At 39.4% G+C, this 16127-nt stretch overlaps 4 protein-coding genes across 5 annotated transcripts; 3 read left to right on the forward strand and 1 right to left on the reverse strand.

The window, feature by feature from the left end:
- Positions 1 to 335: 335 nt before the first annotated feature.
- On the forward strand, positions 336 to 3000 carry LOC129453244 (olfactory receptor class A-like protein 4). Its single transcript, XM_055217381.2, has 4 exons — positions 336 to 751; positions 1001 to 1264; positions 2284 to 2535; positions 2620 to 3000. Exons 1-4 carry the CDS (start codon positions 503 to 505, stop codon positions 2857 to 2859), a joined length of 1005 nt encoding a protein of 334 aa, XP_055073356.2. The 5' UTR covers positions 336 to 502; the 3' UTR covers positions 2860 to 3000.
- ora4 (olfactory receptor class A related 4) lies at positions 2895 to 7122 on the reverse strand. 2 transcript variants are annotated; one of them, XM_055217367.2, is made up of 2 exons: positions 4955 to 6021; positions 2895 to 4459 (listed from the first exon to the last, which is right to left on the reverse strand). In XM_055217367.2, the coding sequence occupies exons 1-2, from the start codon at positions 5111 to 5113 to the stop codon at positions 3485 to 3487; spliced, it is 1134 nt and encodes a 377-aa protein (XP_055073342.2). In that variant the 5' UTR covers positions 5114 to 6021; the 3' UTR covers positions 2895 to 3484. The 2 variants fall into 2 exon arrangements, with proteins under 2 accessions (XP_055073342.2, XP_055073343.2); XM_055217368.2 differs by lacking the exon at positions 4955 to 6021 and adding an exon at positions 7002 to 7122 and having other exon boundaries at positions 2898 to 4459.
- Positions 7112 to 9617, forward strand: fndc10 (fibronectin type III domain containing 10). The gene has a single exon (XM_055217371.2). The coding sequence runs from the start codon at positions 7112 to 7114 to the stop codon at positions 7925 to 7927; it is 816 nt and encodes a 271-aa protein (XP_055073346.2). The 3' UTR covers positions 7928 to 9617.
- A 208-nt stretch (positions 9618 to 9825) lies between these two features.
- ssu72 (SSU72 homolog, RNA polymerase II CTD phosphatase) lies at positions 9826 to 16015 on the forward strand. Its single transcript, XM_055217372.2, has 5 exons — positions 9826 to 10027; positions 10627 to 10770; positions 14520 to 14659; positions 14741 to 14859; positions 15039 to 16015. The coding sequence occupies exons 1-5, from the start codon at positions 9948 to 9950 to the stop codon at positions 15138 to 15140; spliced, it is 585 nt and encodes a 194-aa protein (XP_055073347.1). The 5' UTR covers positions 9826 to 9947; the 3' UTR covers positions 15141 to 16015.
- The last annotated feature ends 112 nt before the right edge of the window (positions 16016 to 16127 follow it).

The following is a 16127-nucleotide window of genomic DNA, read 5'->3' on the forward strand; positions in this document are numbered from 1 at the left end:
TCTCATTTGAGCTCAATAGGAATAGCAGGAAATATTTAATATCCTTTACAAACATTAACTGAATAATCTGTGTACAGGGCTCTAGTTTATATAATGAGATTTCTTTGTAGTTAGTTTGGGCTTTGAACATAAAACCCTCTGTGGGATTGAGTTAGGTTTGTTAATCAGTTAGTCAGAGTTTAATGAGTCTGATGGGGTTAATAATCCCTCATGGGTAAAAATGCATCTTCAGCTCATTTATCTCAATGCATCCATATCTCTGGTGGAATCTTACTACTCTTCATGGTATCTTCTACTACAAGAGCTGGACCAGGATGATGCTGATGAGGTTTCTTCTTTGTATTTATTCAGTAACTGTGGTGATAGAAGAGGATTGTGGTTGTGGTGGGAGGTACTGGGCTGGAAAACTAAACATCACTGAGAATGTTCTTAGAGAAAGTGCATTAGTGATTCACAACTGAAGTCATTTGCACGCTCACATTTTCAAGTTATCAGGCGAATCATGGGAAAACCCATCAGTATCACTCAACGAATGGCTTCTTCGCCACTTTACACGGCCATCTACATCTTACTGGTGCTGCTTGGAAACTTGGGGAACGCTACGGTCATCGGAGTGGTCGGAGAAAGCATTCTGCGGGATCCGGGAATCGTCCGAACCTCCGATGTGATTCTGGTCAACATGGCTTTCTCTAACCTGATGGTGTCGTTGGTGAGAAATACTGTAGTGATGGTGTCTGACCTGGGATTGGAGGTACAGTACAATCACCTTACTAAAATTAAAATAAATCAGATTACTGGCTTTTAATCTTGAGAAGAATTCACAAGCAACACCTAACAGTACATCAATGCCAATAGGAGTAATCCTGAGTAGAGCAAATGTGGAAATGCAATAAGTAGTGAAAGAGATTTAGTTGATTATTATTAATTGTCAGAATGACTGTTAGTAGTCAGGTGAAGGTAGAAATTAGTTTAAAACAACATCATGTCTCTTTCTTCGTAGGTGTTCCTTAATAGAGACTGGTGTCATTTTATGATGGGCATCTGGGTTTGGTTGCGCTCAGCAAACGTCTGGTCGATATTCTTTCTCAGCGCATTTCATTTTCAAACACTGCGTCGAGTCGCCCCACCCGTTGTGAAACTGCACGGCCCCCGTGGTCCTCAGACAAACCTAATCCTGGGCTTCTGCTTCATCTGGAGTCTGAACTTCATCTATGCCCTTCCAGCATTTATCTTCTCTAAAAACGGAGGGGAAAACTCCACTGAGGTCTGTCTGCCCTACTGAAAAATCCAGCTAAGACCAGCATAAGCTGGTGAGCTGGTTTTAGCTGGTCCCCAGCTTGGTTTTAGCTGATTTTGCTGGTGTAGGAAGCTGGTTTTGCTGGTGTAGCAAGCTGGTCTAGGTGTGTTTTGGTCACATTTTAAGCTGGTCTAGCTGGACTTAGCTGGTCATGCTGGAATACCAGCTGGCCCACCAGCATGACCAGCTTTGTCAGGCTGGGAGGACCAGCATAAACCACCTTAAACCAGCTAAAACCAGCTACCAGCTTATGCTGGTTTTAGCTGGATTTTTCAATAGGGTGCAGTTTTTTTATCTGTGTGCTTACATTGTGTATCTCAAAAGACAGGTGAAGTTAGTGTCTGAAACATGTGTAGGGTCTATGGTGAGTACTGTCTGAAGAACTGCTGCAAATCCACTTTTTTAACTGTGTGTAATGTTGATGTTTGAGCATAAACAACATCTGCAAAGTTACAACCCTAAACGTTCAATGCAACAGGAGATATTTGCTTTAAAGCGACACTCCACTTTTCTTTTAAATATGCTCATTTTCCAGCTCCCCTTTAATTGATTCTTACCGTTTTGGAATCCATCCATCTGATCTCTGGGTCTGGCAGTGCCACTTTTAGCATAGCTTAGCATAATCCATTGAATCTGATTAGACCATTAGCATCGCACTAAAATACCCTTGCCAAAACCTCTTCATGCATGTGAATAGTTTATTTAACTTAGTCATCTGTCCAATATACAGTCCATAACTGATGCCTACAATATTTTATCATACACTAAACCTGTAGCTGCTCAAACAGGACGGAGCACTTTATGGTCCTCAAACCCAACAACCATCTTCAGAAGCAGACTCGGGACTCGCCGCTTTTAGCAATAACTAATCTTTCATTAGGTAGTATTGTATAAGTATCACTTCTTTCTTTGAATGCCACATATGTCTGTCTTTCCATCTCATCATTAGACCAAATCAAACCTTCATTTGAACTATCTCTCTCCAGACTATAATGTTGGTGAGCAGCACAACTCGCCCATTGATGGGTTGCATCTGGGACTTTCCGTCACCTTATAGCGGCCTGGCCTTCGCCACCTCTTCCATGGTGATACATGAGACCATTCCCATTGTCCTGATGAACTTCACTAACCTGGGCTCCCTGCTGACGCTATTTGCCCACGGACGCATGCGAAATACTAACAAGAGTCAGGACGCGCCGACTGTTAGTCGAATCCCTGCGGAGAGACGGGCGGCTAAGGTGAGCGTATCCCTAGAATCTTAGTTCTTGATGGTACTGCTGCTGATTTTGGTGATAACAGATGATGTGTCTGTGTTGGATCAGGTGATTCTGGCTCTCAATATTCTCTTCATATCATCATGGGGCACCAATGTGATCTCTGTCAACTACTTCAACTATAACCGTGGATCATCGACCGAGTTCCTGCTGATCGTTGCTCGCTTTGGTAACATGAGCTTCATCGCGCTGTCGCCCATCATCCTCGCTGTGGGACACAAGAGACTGCGAGCGTTCATAAAGTCTCTCCTGTCTCGCATTCTCTGGATAGATAAACTTTGGGCATAGTCATTATTTAAACAAACAAATCAATTAAAAAACACAAACAACCTACTAGAAATCAACTGGAAATATTTTATTACCTAATTAATATTCATGAGTATCTGTGTTTTACAGGTTGAGCATCAATGGGATTCAAATAAACATTTGGTGGAATAAATTGTGTGTGTGTGAGATTTGTTTAATTCTGTTATCATAACATAAATACATTAATAGGTGGATTTATAGCAACACAGTGATGCATTATAGCCATCTACAGTACACTTATATACAGGTAAACTGTATGTTGTAATTGCTTCTAGTGGAGGTCCCACACTTAAAAAAAATAGGCAGTGCTGAGTGTCTACGCTAAGATCTTCAATGTCACTTTTCACTCAGTCGTCCAATCACAGTGGAGGAGGGGTGGGACAAATACCACACTAACCGACTGGTGCAAAGCACAGCAACTATGATAAAAACAAGGGTATTATAGCAACTAAAGCCCTCAGGCATTCCCTGATGTTTAAATCTTGTGCTGTACACAGGTCCTAAAGGCTGAAGTATGGGTAATGCGTACATGAGGGTCCGCATACAGTGCGCGTGTCTCAATTTTCATTATTAGTAGAGTGTGCGTGTACAGTGTGAAACACTGTAGTCACTTTTTCCTTATGTGTTCTGCTTTACCCGATGTGATGTCTTTTGGTGTTACTGCTGTATGTTTACTTGTTTCCGGGTGTTTCTCTTCCAAGCGTTTGATCCATGGTACCCAATGCTGCAGCATGACATTAATTCTTTTGCGCAGTTTTCCGTGTCCAAGTGCCACGACCAGTGGGCTGAACCCAACAAAGAGCGAAGCTGAAAAATGAGCGACGGTCAGGAGTCCTTCTGCGTGCCGTCCACCATTGTGGTTATAATACGTGACCGCGGCCACTTGCAGCACCCAACACCCCACAAACAGCGCGACCAGAGCCATGATCACGTGACCCGCCTTCCTCTCACTAGACGTCTGTTTGTCCACGTCCCCACCAGTGACTACACCCGCTGCCACCGCCCTGATGTGCTTGGCCAGCGCGTGTAGGGTCGCAAAATTGGTGCCCACCATTAAAATCAGCGGCATGATCTCATTCAGCGCCAGAGACGTGGAGGCAAACGCGAAGCCTTGCTGCTTTGTTGGAAACTGCCAAACACAACCCAGCAGCGGACGCGTCGTGCAACTGATCACCATAAACTCCACCGTGATGTTTCCACGCACGTGGGTCGTGTAGACGAGCGCAGGAATTGAAAATAACAGGTTGACGCCCCAAACCACGCCCAGAATGACCCACACCCGTCTGCGCTCCCTCCGGTGGCCTAGCGGACCCATGGTGACGTGCTGGCGCCGCAGTGTGGCGCAGTGGAAAGCGCTGAGGGCGAGAGTGACCCAGCAGCTCACCGATCGCCACCACACCCACAGGAGCATAAAGACGCGACACCAGCCGGGCGACAGCGACACCTCCAGACCAAAATCAGACACGAAGATGGGAACCGTTCGAAAGATGGACGTCAGCAAGTTTGCCAGGCAAAGATTGACCAGGATGGTGTCAGCCGGAGCCAAATGATGAGAGCCGCTTTCTTTAGCACACTGCAACACCTAAAAAACACAAAGAAGAACTGAAGATATTAGATGAAAGACAAAAGAGAGGAACTAAAAAGATCAAAATAACACACGAGAATCATCAGTTCAGTTCAGTATCTGCCTCTAAATTCCCATGACTGCAATGCAAATAATTTCTACTCGATACAATCTGTTAGTTAAAAACACACATTATAAAACATTCTAATGCATCATTGAAATGATTTGTATTCGCTTAAATGTGATAAAAATAATATTGCAATAAAAAAAAATTCCCAAAAATTTCAAAGTAAGATCTTGGGGTGACGTGCATGTGTCCAGCAAACCTTCTTGACAGCTTTCATGAGATTAAACTGTGAGTCAAAGATTCACTTTCTCAAAAACGTCTTTACATTTAATTCTTTTGACAATATTCTAGAAATATGCTATTAAAATTAAACTTAATGCTATCATATTTACATTCAAGGCAAACAAAACAATCAATATAACAGAATTAAATCTGTTTGATCTCACCACATAGATGACGAGAATATTGCCGATAATGCCCGAGAAGACCAGCAGGCCGAAGAAAATGGCATCTACTGTCAAAACTTCAGACATGTCTACATGTGTCTGTCTCTTTATCTCTCTCTCTGTTTGTTCTGTCCATCTTGTGTAAAGGTTGTGTTTCATTGCTGTTGTTTGAGCTCATTTATATTATATGCACACATATGCTCAACCGCACAATGCTTCAGCAGGCTTGAACTTTCTGTGTTTCAGGGTTGATTTCATTCAAACGCTCGGCTCTCAGCACTTCTCAATCATTCTCACACCACTGGGATTTTAATCTAGCATTAATGTTTCATGCTTAAGTGATGATAAATAAATCTGAGTCATGCTCCTAAAAGCAGATTGATAGAAACAGTGTTCCAGTCTGTCCAAAATATCACAAAATTATACACCTTTGAAAATGAACAGGAATGAGTTTTTCATACTGAAGGGGCACATGATTTTCCATGTAACCTCCAAATCAAAGATGTGTCTATTAATCTGTTTAATAACAGTTATCTGCTGCATTCTTGTCACTTTTCGGAAATTTTTGCAATTTTGATCATGTGATATTTTTATTTTTGGGGGGGGTCGGGGGTGAATGTTTGAGTTAGTGTCCTTCATATGTGGTACAGTTTGTTAATAAAGGGCTGATATAGATGTATTGAGGCTCTGGAGACTTATTAAACTTTCTGATGCTGCACTTTAAGGAGCTGATTCAGTCCTCCACAGAGGAACATGTGCGTCACAAATCACTGACTTCAGCTACTCAATGCATGTGATGACAATATTCATCATCTTATCTCCAGAATAATGTTTTTATTTTATTATCTTTCTTTTTTTTCTTATTTTGCCTTGATCAGTCTTTATTATTTTCCTGAATGTATTCACATGCGTCCAATTTTCTTTGTAAAGTGTCTGATAAAAGTGTATGCTGTTAATATTTCTCTCTTATTGTGTCAGATTCAATCAGTCAACTTTTGGAAATTAACTAACGGATAAATAGCAAAAAGTGTAACAGCCATTAAGATGAATGGGTAAAGAATGTAGTAAGAATTTAAACTGGTCCGCTCATGGTAATACCATAGTATTCATTGTGCAGAATGATTATTATAATTGACACCAAAACACTAAAATTGTTGTCAGCTGATGTTGATCTAATGATAATAGACTATAATGCCAATAAACTAATGATAACGTATGAACTGAGTATATAGTTTATGCTTATTTTGTGATACGTATGAGTAAATGTGTTTTATTTAGGCAGATTAAGCAAATACGGCTCTCCTGATTTTGCCATGTGGTTGATGCCCTCAGGGCAACATTAGGCTATAGTGAATCTGGGAAAACATTTTGATCAACCAATCAGATTTCCAGAAATAAGTTTGTTTCAAGTTTAAACGTACAATCAGGTTTAGCTTCTAGACTAATGTTTTTCACTCATCATTTTCCCTCAGATTTTTGGGTTCAGTTACGGTATGTTTAGGATTTTATTTACAAAAATGTTGTCCTTGTGTCAACAGTATGTTGCCCTAACATGGTAAAATCAGGAAATACTGGGGTAATACCAGGGTACCTGTCAGAAGAAAAACATTCAGATTGACACTTTTCGGGACTTCTTTCGCAAAAATGCTGCCTTTTCTCAAAAATAATTTCATAAAGTGTTTAAATGCGTTTATTTATGATATTGAAATAAGAAAATCTAAATGATAATAGGGTGAACATTCTTCTAGTGAGTAATTACATGTGAGTGACTGAAAACGAGAGAAACGTGACAAACACATCATTCTGTGATGCGCGAATGAACGCGCAAGCGCGGGCACACAAAGATGCGCGTTCTCGATGAGAGGCTGTAGCGTATGATGATCTTGTCTTTGAGGTAACATCATTATTCCTAACATTAAATCTGTATTTAGATCAAGTGATAAATGAAGGACATTTGTTTACGTGTTTATAAATCAAATGAATGTGTTGTTTTGTTTCTTGTGTTCATAGATGCGCGTGTGTTTGAAGCACGAGTCGGTTCGTTTACTCTTTCTATCTGTTTTCCTTCAGGTCGTCTCGTGCACCGGTGTGATGGCGACCGCACGTGCAACGTTATTCTCCGCATCTGTCTAGTGATATAAAGCCGTTAGATCAGACATGTCACGCCGTCAGGGATCGGATCTCCTCCGCAGCTTCGCTCTTCTTATGTTTCTCAACACCGGGAGTTCTGCTTTACCGAACCGGACCAGCGCCGTCCGCTTCACGCAATACGAAAGCCCCGGCAGCAATAATAACGACACTCTGGGAATCAATAATCCCGAGATGATGCCAAAGCCACTGGATAATAGCGGGACAGTGAGGCGGTGGCCCGCTTTGGGCTCTGGGGGTGAAATCGGTCCACTGTGCGCTTACCGCACCCTGAGCGCGGGTAACCCGGGTCGTCTGTGTTTTCGGTACACGCAGACCGACTTCACGTGCCCGGCTCCTTCATGTCGGCAGGTGACGTCACCCGGCGGGCAGCTCACTGCCAACATCCTGTCCAACAGCAGCGTGTTCGTTCAGTGGACATCTACTGCCCCAACAGAGACCCCCTCGCCGGGCCAGACGGGCGGCTTCAGGCTCAGCTGCTGGTGGAACGGCAGCTACACGCAGTTCGACTGCGCAGGCGTGCATTTAGGCAGCAGCTGCAGGGATTATTTACTCAATGAGCTGCACACAAACGTGCACTACCGCCTCTGCGTGCGACCCTACGCCTCCGAGCTAGCAGAAGCCTGCGTGGAGTTCAGCCTCGCGCCCGACGGGATGCAGGACATCGTTATCGCCATGACAACGGTGGGCGGGGCCATCTGCGTGATGCTGGTCATCATCTGTCTCCTGGTGGCGTACATCACTGAAAACATCATGAACCCGACAGCGCAACACACGCTCACTGCGCAGCATTCGCACAGATCTCACTTAAATACACATCTGTGAAAACACACAAACACACACCTCTTATAACTCAGGATCAGACACGAAATGCCTGATTTACATATAACTGCGACACTACATACTACACAAATAAGAGCTGAGTACTATTTATTGAATAGTGCACACTGTATACACTGATTGCACACTTTAAACATCAAACAAACAGTAACATAGGCTACAGATATTATTCATTGTGAGTTGTGGTAAGATAAGGAGACACTGATTTCAATACTTGCTCAAATAATCCTGTCTGTGAATTCCAGACTGACGTCTCATAATCTAATGATGGGATTTGGAGCATCAAAATTTGATTTCAATCTTTGACACAGTCAATATTAAAGATATCAAGATTATATTTTCACAAAATGTTCTTTAACATCATGCTAACGTCATGCTAAATCATGTAAGCTTCATATTAACATCAAGCTAAATTAGGGTGACCATAATTGCCATTTTTCCAGAAGTTGCATTGGTTGACCACATAGGCCTACTTCATATTTTTTTAAATATTTCAGGTTCTATTTCAGGAAAGCAACTGCAATGATTGTATGTCTTGAGAGAAATAAATCTTAATTTTATTATGTTTTTAACTAAAATGTGAGATTCTTGATGACGTATGTGGTCAACAAATGCGACTTCCGGAGGACACACCCAATCAAATGTTTAAATAAGTTTCAAAAAGTTGTGGCTGGTATTACTTCAGGTTTATTCTGCATACTGTAAAACATGGATCAAATGGACCACATTTCTTTGTGGGATCACATTATAAGAAATACAGTTTGTCATGTGGGTATTTATAAAAGCAGAACATTTGCATACTGTGCACAGAATACATGCATACATTACACAGACATACAATAACACTACAGTAGTATGTATAGAGTAGTACAGAAGCAATAGTAAGAAAAGTATTTTATTCTGAACACAGTCAAAAACTTCACTGTTGAGCTATCTTAGCGTGATTTCATCTAAAATCTCTTAATTATTTAATAATTTCATTTACCAAAAAAACTGTGCAATTGTTATTTAGTCAGAAAGTTATATAAATATTTGTTCTAGTCAGTACATAAAGAGCAAAAGTCATGTTTTGGCTGTAGTAAGGAGGTAAAGCTGCTTTACTTTCACTAGATGTCTGTATAAATTACAGTATTACTGTCAACTGAATCCCAGTAACTTACTGTAGATTTACATTGGTGTTATTTTCTGTCAACAGTTTGTTCAAAGTTAAATGAACATCAAACATTAACAGGTCTTTATCTTTACAGAATAAAACTATAAAATAACAGCATCATGCAAAGCATTCTGGGAACTGAAATCTGAAGGATAAAAAAGAAAAAGATTGATGAGGATTTCTGCTTCCCGGAATCTGTTATTTTATGTAAAGACTTGTTAATGTTAATTTAACTTTCAACAAACTGTTGCCAGTAAATAACATAAATTGAAATCTACATTAAGTTACTGGCAAACAGCTGCATAACTACAGCAATTTTTTTACAGTGTATTTAGAGGGATGCTGTAATTTTGTACTGTAATGTCCTGTGTGTTAAACCCAATAATTAACATTATGCCTTATCTTTACACAAGAGTTAGTATTCACCAAAATGAGAACATTGACTGACCGGTCATCTGAATACTGTGCTTTTATTCCTCTGTAATACAAACCTTTTGTGTCAATAAAGAGGCTTGTTATGGATTTTATGTGGTTATTTATTTCGTGAATTAACAACATTGCATGCCTAAAATAAGTTTGACTTGATGATGTTTAATATCGAATATTATGATGATATAGAAGTATTGAATACTTATATATTTTTGTAGGTAATAACTACATGTTTGGGCTGACGCCACGCCCCCTAGCCCCGCCTCCTCGCCCCGCCTATACATTGTGACGTCTCACCGGCAGCTGCGCAGCTCATCCGCCATTTTCTCTCCGTCAGCAGATCAGAGCAGAAGCGTCGAGTCGAGCTCGTGTCGAACTGACTCTATCCGATCCTTTCAAACTTCCGCCGGGCTTTAGATAGCGATGCCGGCCGATCCGCTGCGTGTCGCGGTCGTTTGCTCCAGCAACCAGAACCGCAGTATGGAAGCGCACAACATCCTGAGGTAACGACCCGGAACAATCGACCTGAAACCCGCACGAACCCACCCGGACTGCCGTCCACCTCACACCGGCTCACTCATTTCCGCGTCCTCCTTTGTCTTCGGCCCAGATGATCCAACAGACGCAGATCCGAACACGAGAATCGTTATCATTTAAAACTTAACATTAAATAATAAAGTAACTCGATGCGCACAGAAGAAACCGAATCTGATTATTTTTTTACAAGCCGAAGCGAAAAAAATACCTCAGAAAGTTCTGGAATAAACGAGAGCCAGACCAACGACATTATTACAACTATTTAAGAAAAGTGCCCTCACCGAACTAGTGTGTTGGTACCAGATGGTGCTTTACCATATATACAATATTTACACGATACACCACATGACATAACATTATACTATGGTAATACCATGACACATTTTGGCAGAATGTGGTATTACCATAGTTATTAGTTAATGTTGTAATCCACACTAATGATCTCAGATCAGGTGTTGTTGTGTTTGGTAAGTCACAGCAGGTTAACCCCTGATCTGTTGTGTAGTTGTGTATGTGATGTCTATGATCTGTGCTGTGTTTCATTGTTTCTCTGTTATCTTTACAGCAAGCGAGGGTTTGACGTGCGTTCCTTCGGCACAGGGACTCATGTGAAACTGCCTGGACCGGCTCCGGACAAACCCAACATTTACGACTTTAAAACCACTTATGAGCAGATGTACAATGACTTGGTGCGCAAAGACAAAGAACTGTATCCCTAGCGTAGAGTCACACAGGAAAACACAACTGTGTTAGCTGTGCTTCACGTTCAAGGATTTCCAAACCCACGACTGTGTTCGTGACAGACAGGGCCCAAACTTAACTCTTACTATCTGTTAGTGGCTGCTTTATTGGTTTTAGAAACTGGTTTAAATTTCGCAATGATAGAAGTCGTAGACCCCGCTGGTATTATATGACATAAATGACAAATCAAAGCTATTAAAACCATCTAACGAAGATGTTACGTGGATTTTACCACATTGGTAACATTTTATTTCCTTTTACACCATGTGGCAACACAGAATATTTAGTACAGTTGGCTGCCAGAAATGGGAAGAAATTATTATAGGGCAGGATTGAATTTTAAATGTTTAACCAAGTTCACAAGTAGCACAGTCAAGTAATCCAACCGATCATCGCAAAGAAGTCTACACTGCAAAAAAATGATATTCTTGCATAGTATTTTTGTCTTGTTTTCAGTACAAATATCTGACAATTCTTAAATTAAGATGTACTTTCTTGATGAGCAAAATGACCTAAGAAAACAAGTCTCGTTTTTAGACCAAAGAAATATACAATTTAAGTGAATTTGTGAATAAAACAAGCAAAGAATTGCCAATGGGGTGAGGAAAAAATCTTAATATAAGGTTACTTTTTTCTTAAACACTTAATTCAAGAAAAATGCTCATACCCCTTTTGGGTCTTTTTTTGCTTGTTTTAAAGCGATATTTCACCCACAAATGAAATTTGTCTTTTTTTTCTCTCATGTTGTTACAAACTCTCATAAATGTCTTTGTTCTGACGAACACAAAGGAAGATATTTTAAGAAATGTTTGTAACCAAACCGTTTGTGGACCCCATTTACTTCCATAGCATTGTTTTTTTCCTACAGTGAAAGTAAATGGGGTCCATGAAATGTTTAGTTACAAACATTTCTCGAAATATCTTCCTTGTTCATAAAAACAGTGAAATTTATACATGTTTATAACAACATGAGAGTGAGTAAATGATGACAGAATTTTTATTTTTGGGTTAACTGTCCCTTTAAGCAAAAATTCACTTAAATTTGTATATTTTTTTGGTAAATTAATTTTGCTCGTCAAAAAAATACATCTTAATTTAAGAATTTTTAGATATTTGTACTGAAAGCAAGACAAGAATACCAAGTCATTTTTTGCAGTGTATATGTGACCCAGGACCACACAACCAGTCATAAGAGTCTTTTTATCTGAGAGCTGAATAATTAAGCTTTCTGCTGATGTATGGTTTGTTTGGATAGGACAATATTTGGTTTGAGATGCAAAAAAAAATCTGGAATCCGAAGGTACAACAATCAAAATATTGAGAGAATCGTATTTAAAGTTATCCAAATCAAGTCCTTAGCACTGCATCCATTCACAAAAATAAAAGTTTTATAGTAAAAAATGTACAAACATCTTCATGGAACGTGATCTTAATATACGAATGGTTTTTTTTAATGAGAAAAATTCATCATTTTTACCCATAAAATTGGTTATAATATACCTTATGACTGGTTTTGTGGTCCAGCGTCACACATATAGCCGTCCCGTGACAGTTTTTGCAGCATTCCTCCTCCAGCCCTTGATCTCACTGTGTGCTGTATATCTCAGTTAAGGGGGGGGGGGGGGTACTTTGTGTTTGGGCTAATATTGGGTGCTCATAACCCTTCCCTCAGACAGGACACTAAATGTGCTTTAGTGTCGTATTTGATTACACGTTATTGCAAACTCGTCAATTGTAATTCATAGAAAAGTGAGTGTCTGTTAAATATTTTTTGATAAAGACGTGTAACTTTTCCATTCACCCCTAATGATAGATGACTGAGGGTAGAAATCAGTGGAAATTCAGGATTTTTTTGGCTTGTAAAAAATTGAGCGCCTCAAGTAGTTAAAGGACACAGATTCCTCAGATGCGAATTGTGAGTGCACCTGTACGCAGTCATTCAACACGTTACGAAACTACGATAAATTAGCAATCAACTCGCAAGCCAGCTTTTGAAGTAAAAGTTAACACTATGGAAGCTAGTAAATTAAGTTATTTTACCACTATATTGTTTGTGTTATGTCAGAGAAATAAAGGATTTGTTGGGTTGTAGGTTGAATGTATTTTTATATAATAGTCAGTGTGAGTGTTGATGGCTTTTAAAAGTATTTTTCACCAGTAAACATTTTAACATTTAAACCATGCGTTCAACTCCAGAAACCAGTGGTGTAGGGTTAGGTTAAGCCACGCCCCCTTTAACAGAAATTAAGGTTAGGGTTACGGTCAAGCTACTGTAAACTGTAGTTACTGTTTTGAGGTGTTTAATCCTCAACACTGATGTAGTTTATTCTTTCATTCAAGGATCTGACTCCTCTAATCCTCAATCGCTCTTTATTATATTGCACTTATAGGCAAATAATGTTTGTTTCTACACTGAAGTTCACTCTAAAAACAAATGGTGCTATATAGCACACAAAGTGGTTCTTTGCTCATAATCATAGAAAAACTGTTTTTAGTGCCATATAGCACCGGTGTAGAACCATATAGTGATCTAGACAGCTGCTATATGGCACTAAAAACAGTTTTTCTATGATTACGAGCAAAGAACCACTTTGTGTGCTATATAGCACCGTTTGTTTTTAAGTTTTTTAGATTTTGGATAAAAACTAGATTTTCATTTAGAGCTATGCAATTAATCGTTTTCCGTTTTTAACTCAAACAATTACAAAAACAAGACAATCGAGGTAAAACAATTATTGTGCGACGTGTTTGTAAGGCAACACTGCTTTGACACATGTAGTCTATTGCAACGTTTACTTCTTCATTAAAAGATTAAATAAATGCATGTTTTCAAAGTCACGGAGTAATCGTGTTAAATCATGATTTAGGCATATTTTTTAAAGCTAACTTGTAAGAGATTTTTTAAAAAGTCGCTTCTATAAACCTTTTTGTTAAATATTGGAAAAGCGCTCTTACTTTATTAATGTGAGTGAAGGTTTTCTAGTTTTATTCAGTGCATGTTTATTGCATTGACTTTATTCAGTTTATTCACAGAAATGCTTTAACAAAAATGCCTTTATTTCAAAGTGATAATTCACCCAAAAAATGAAAATTCTGTCATCATTTACTCCCTCTTATGTTGTTACAAACCTGTATGAATTTCTTTGTTCTGATGAAACCATTTGTGGACCCCATTGATTTGCTTAGTATTATTGTTTCCTACTATTGAAGTGAAAGGGGTGCACAAACGGTTTAGTTACAAACTTTCCTCAAAATATCTTCCTTCGTCTTAATCAGAAGAAGGAAATGTAGCATGTTTATAACAACATGAGAGTGAGTTAATGATGACATTATTTTTGTGTGCACTATCCTTTAATGTTGTTTATAAAGGGTGTAAGTGAACTACTGTAACTGTGATGATGGATGACATATAAAGAGATGAATATACTTCAGTGTTGAGTTATACACGTGTGATTCACATGATCAGCTCTTTACATAACAGATTCAGTCAGGACAGAGTTTATATAAAGATTCATAGTGTTTATATAATCAAACTATTATCTAGTGAAGTGTTAGTCGTGTGTACAATGACCACTAGAGGACGCTCATGTATTAGTTTTTAGTGTTGTAAGTCATTAACCCTTATTTATTTGTTGAAAGATTTACACTTTTGTATTGATGTTTGTTTGTTTGTTTGAGTCTGTATGTTGTGTTTTCCTTGACCGCTGTACTCTTCAGATACACACAGAATGGCATCTTACACATGTTAGAACGCAACAAACGCATTAAAATCCGACCGGAGCGATTCCAAAGCTGCAAGGATCAGTTTGATCTGGTCATCACCTGTGAGGAGAGAGTTTATGATCAGGTGGTGGAGGGTGAGGAGCACTGATCATAATGATCTTCATCATCTCTTTTATGAATGATGTCATGTGATTTCACATCTCTCTCTCTTTCAGACCTAAACTCTCGTGAGCAGGAAAGCTTTCAGCCTGTACACGTCATAAATGTGGACATTCAGGATAATCACGAGGAGGCCACACTGGGAGCGTTTCTCATCTGTGAACTTTGCCAATGTGTGAGTATGAAGTGAGCGTTTATTCCTGAGCTGGTCCTGTGGTACAAACATCCCTCATTCATCTCTAACATCATACATGTCAATCCTATATTTACTTACATTAAAACATGACCAATGAAATGTTTGTGGGCAGGTTATTACACTGAGCTGATGCGTTCGGATTTGTCCGTTTCTTACAGATTCAACACACGGATGATATGGAGAATGAAATCGATGAACTTCTGCAGGAGTTTGAGGAGAAAAGCCACAGACCGTTTCTACACACCGTCTGTTTCTACTGACACACGCATACGTTCAGCCCCCCTCACACTGAACACAGTCAGACCGGTTACCATGGCAGCAGAGTACAGGCGTGACAGTCGCTCATTTACATGCTAAGAGAGTCATGTAATACACACACACATATATATACAGTCAGTGTGAGAGCGTCTCGTGTCTCAGTACCGCACAATGAGTTGAAGGACACCTGACTTTCTCTTCATGTGTGTGTATGAGGATGTTAAGGGTTAAATATTGATCAGATGGAGATAAACACAGAACGGATCTAACACTGATTCTGTTACAGTTCTGATTCTGTGTTCAGTACATGGCAGCCAGTCTCAAAACCCTTAAAGGGACAGTTCACCCAAAAACCCTCGTGTCGTTACGAACCCGTATTCATTCTTCCTTTGTGTTTTTGAGCACCATTGACTTCAGTAGTAATATTTCCTACAATGGAAGTCAATGGTGCTTCAGTTTTCTGCTTCATTACAAACATCTTCATCAGAACAAAGAAATGAATGTAGGTTTGTAACAACACGAGGGGGAATACATTTAGGGGTGAACTGTTCCTTTAACACGTTCAGTGTCAATGAGTGACCCATCAGATAATTTTGTAATTCCAGAGGGCTTTTTTGTAACTGGGCTATCAGATATCTTGTGTTTGAGTTTTTACTCTGGATGTGAATATATATTTTGAATTTCTTCACGGTTACTTAAACATGAGACTTGAAATGCAAGATTTACGTTTTTTTCTTTCTATAATTTTGTAAATGAAAGTAAGTTTGTGTAATTGTATCTGATGCAGCCCAGAGTGCCTGATAATATTATTATTATTGTAAATATTGCGCTATATATGAACGAATGAATGAATTAATAAAAGCGTCAATGAATCTCATGGTGCTCGTGATGATTTTACCTTATTTACGCAACTTTGGTGTGACGATGGTTTTACATCATCGCACGTAACATTGAATGATTTCCGTATACTTTAGTGGTACGTCATGAAT

This window comes from Misgurnus anguillicaudatus, unplaced genomic scaffold (assembly GCF_027580225.2).
Source record: "Misgurnus anguillicaudatus unplaced genomic scaffold, ASM2758022v2 HiC_scaffold_31, whole genome shotgun sequence".
NCBI classification, from domain to species: Eukaryota; Metazoa; Chordata; class Actinopteri; order Cypriniformes; family Cobitidae; genus Misgurnus; species Misgurnus anguillicaudatus.

Coding starts and splice junctions, on each gene's coding strand:
- fndc10 (XM_055217371.2), top strand. CDS start 7,112: ATGTCACGCCGTCAGGGATCGGATCTCCTCCGCAGCTTCGCTCTTCTT.
- LOC129453244 (XM_055217381.2), top strand. CDS start 503: ATGGGAAAACCCATCAGTATCACTCAACGAATGGCTTCTTCGCCACTT. Junction 752..1,000: donor TGTCTGACCTGGGATTGGAG/GTACAGTACAAT, acceptor CTTTCTTCGTAG/GTGTTCCTTAATAGAGACTG. Junction 1,265..2,283: donor GAGGGGAAAACTCCACTGAG/GTCTGTCTGCCC, acceptor ATCTCTCTCCAG/ACTATAATGTTGGTGAGCAG.
- ssu72 (XM_055217372.2), top strand. CDS start 9,948: ATGCCGGCCGATCCGCTGCGTGTCGCGGTCGTTTGCTCCAGCAACCAG. Junction 14,660..14,740: donor TTATGATCAGGTGGTGGAGG/GTGAGGAGCACT, acceptor TCTCTCTTTCAG/ACCTAAACTCTCGTGAGCAG. Junction 14,860..15,038: donor TCTGTGAACTTTGCCAATGT/GTGAGTATGAAG, acceptor CGTTTCTTACAG/ATTCAACACACGGATGATAT.
- ora4 (XM_055217367.2), bottom strand. CDS start 5,113: ATGAAACACAACCTTTACACAAGATGGACAGAACAAACAGAGAGAGAG. Junction 4,460..4,954: donor ATATTCTCGTCATCTATGTG/GTGAGATCAAAC, acceptor TGTGTTTTTTAG/GTGTTGCAGTGTGCTAAAGA.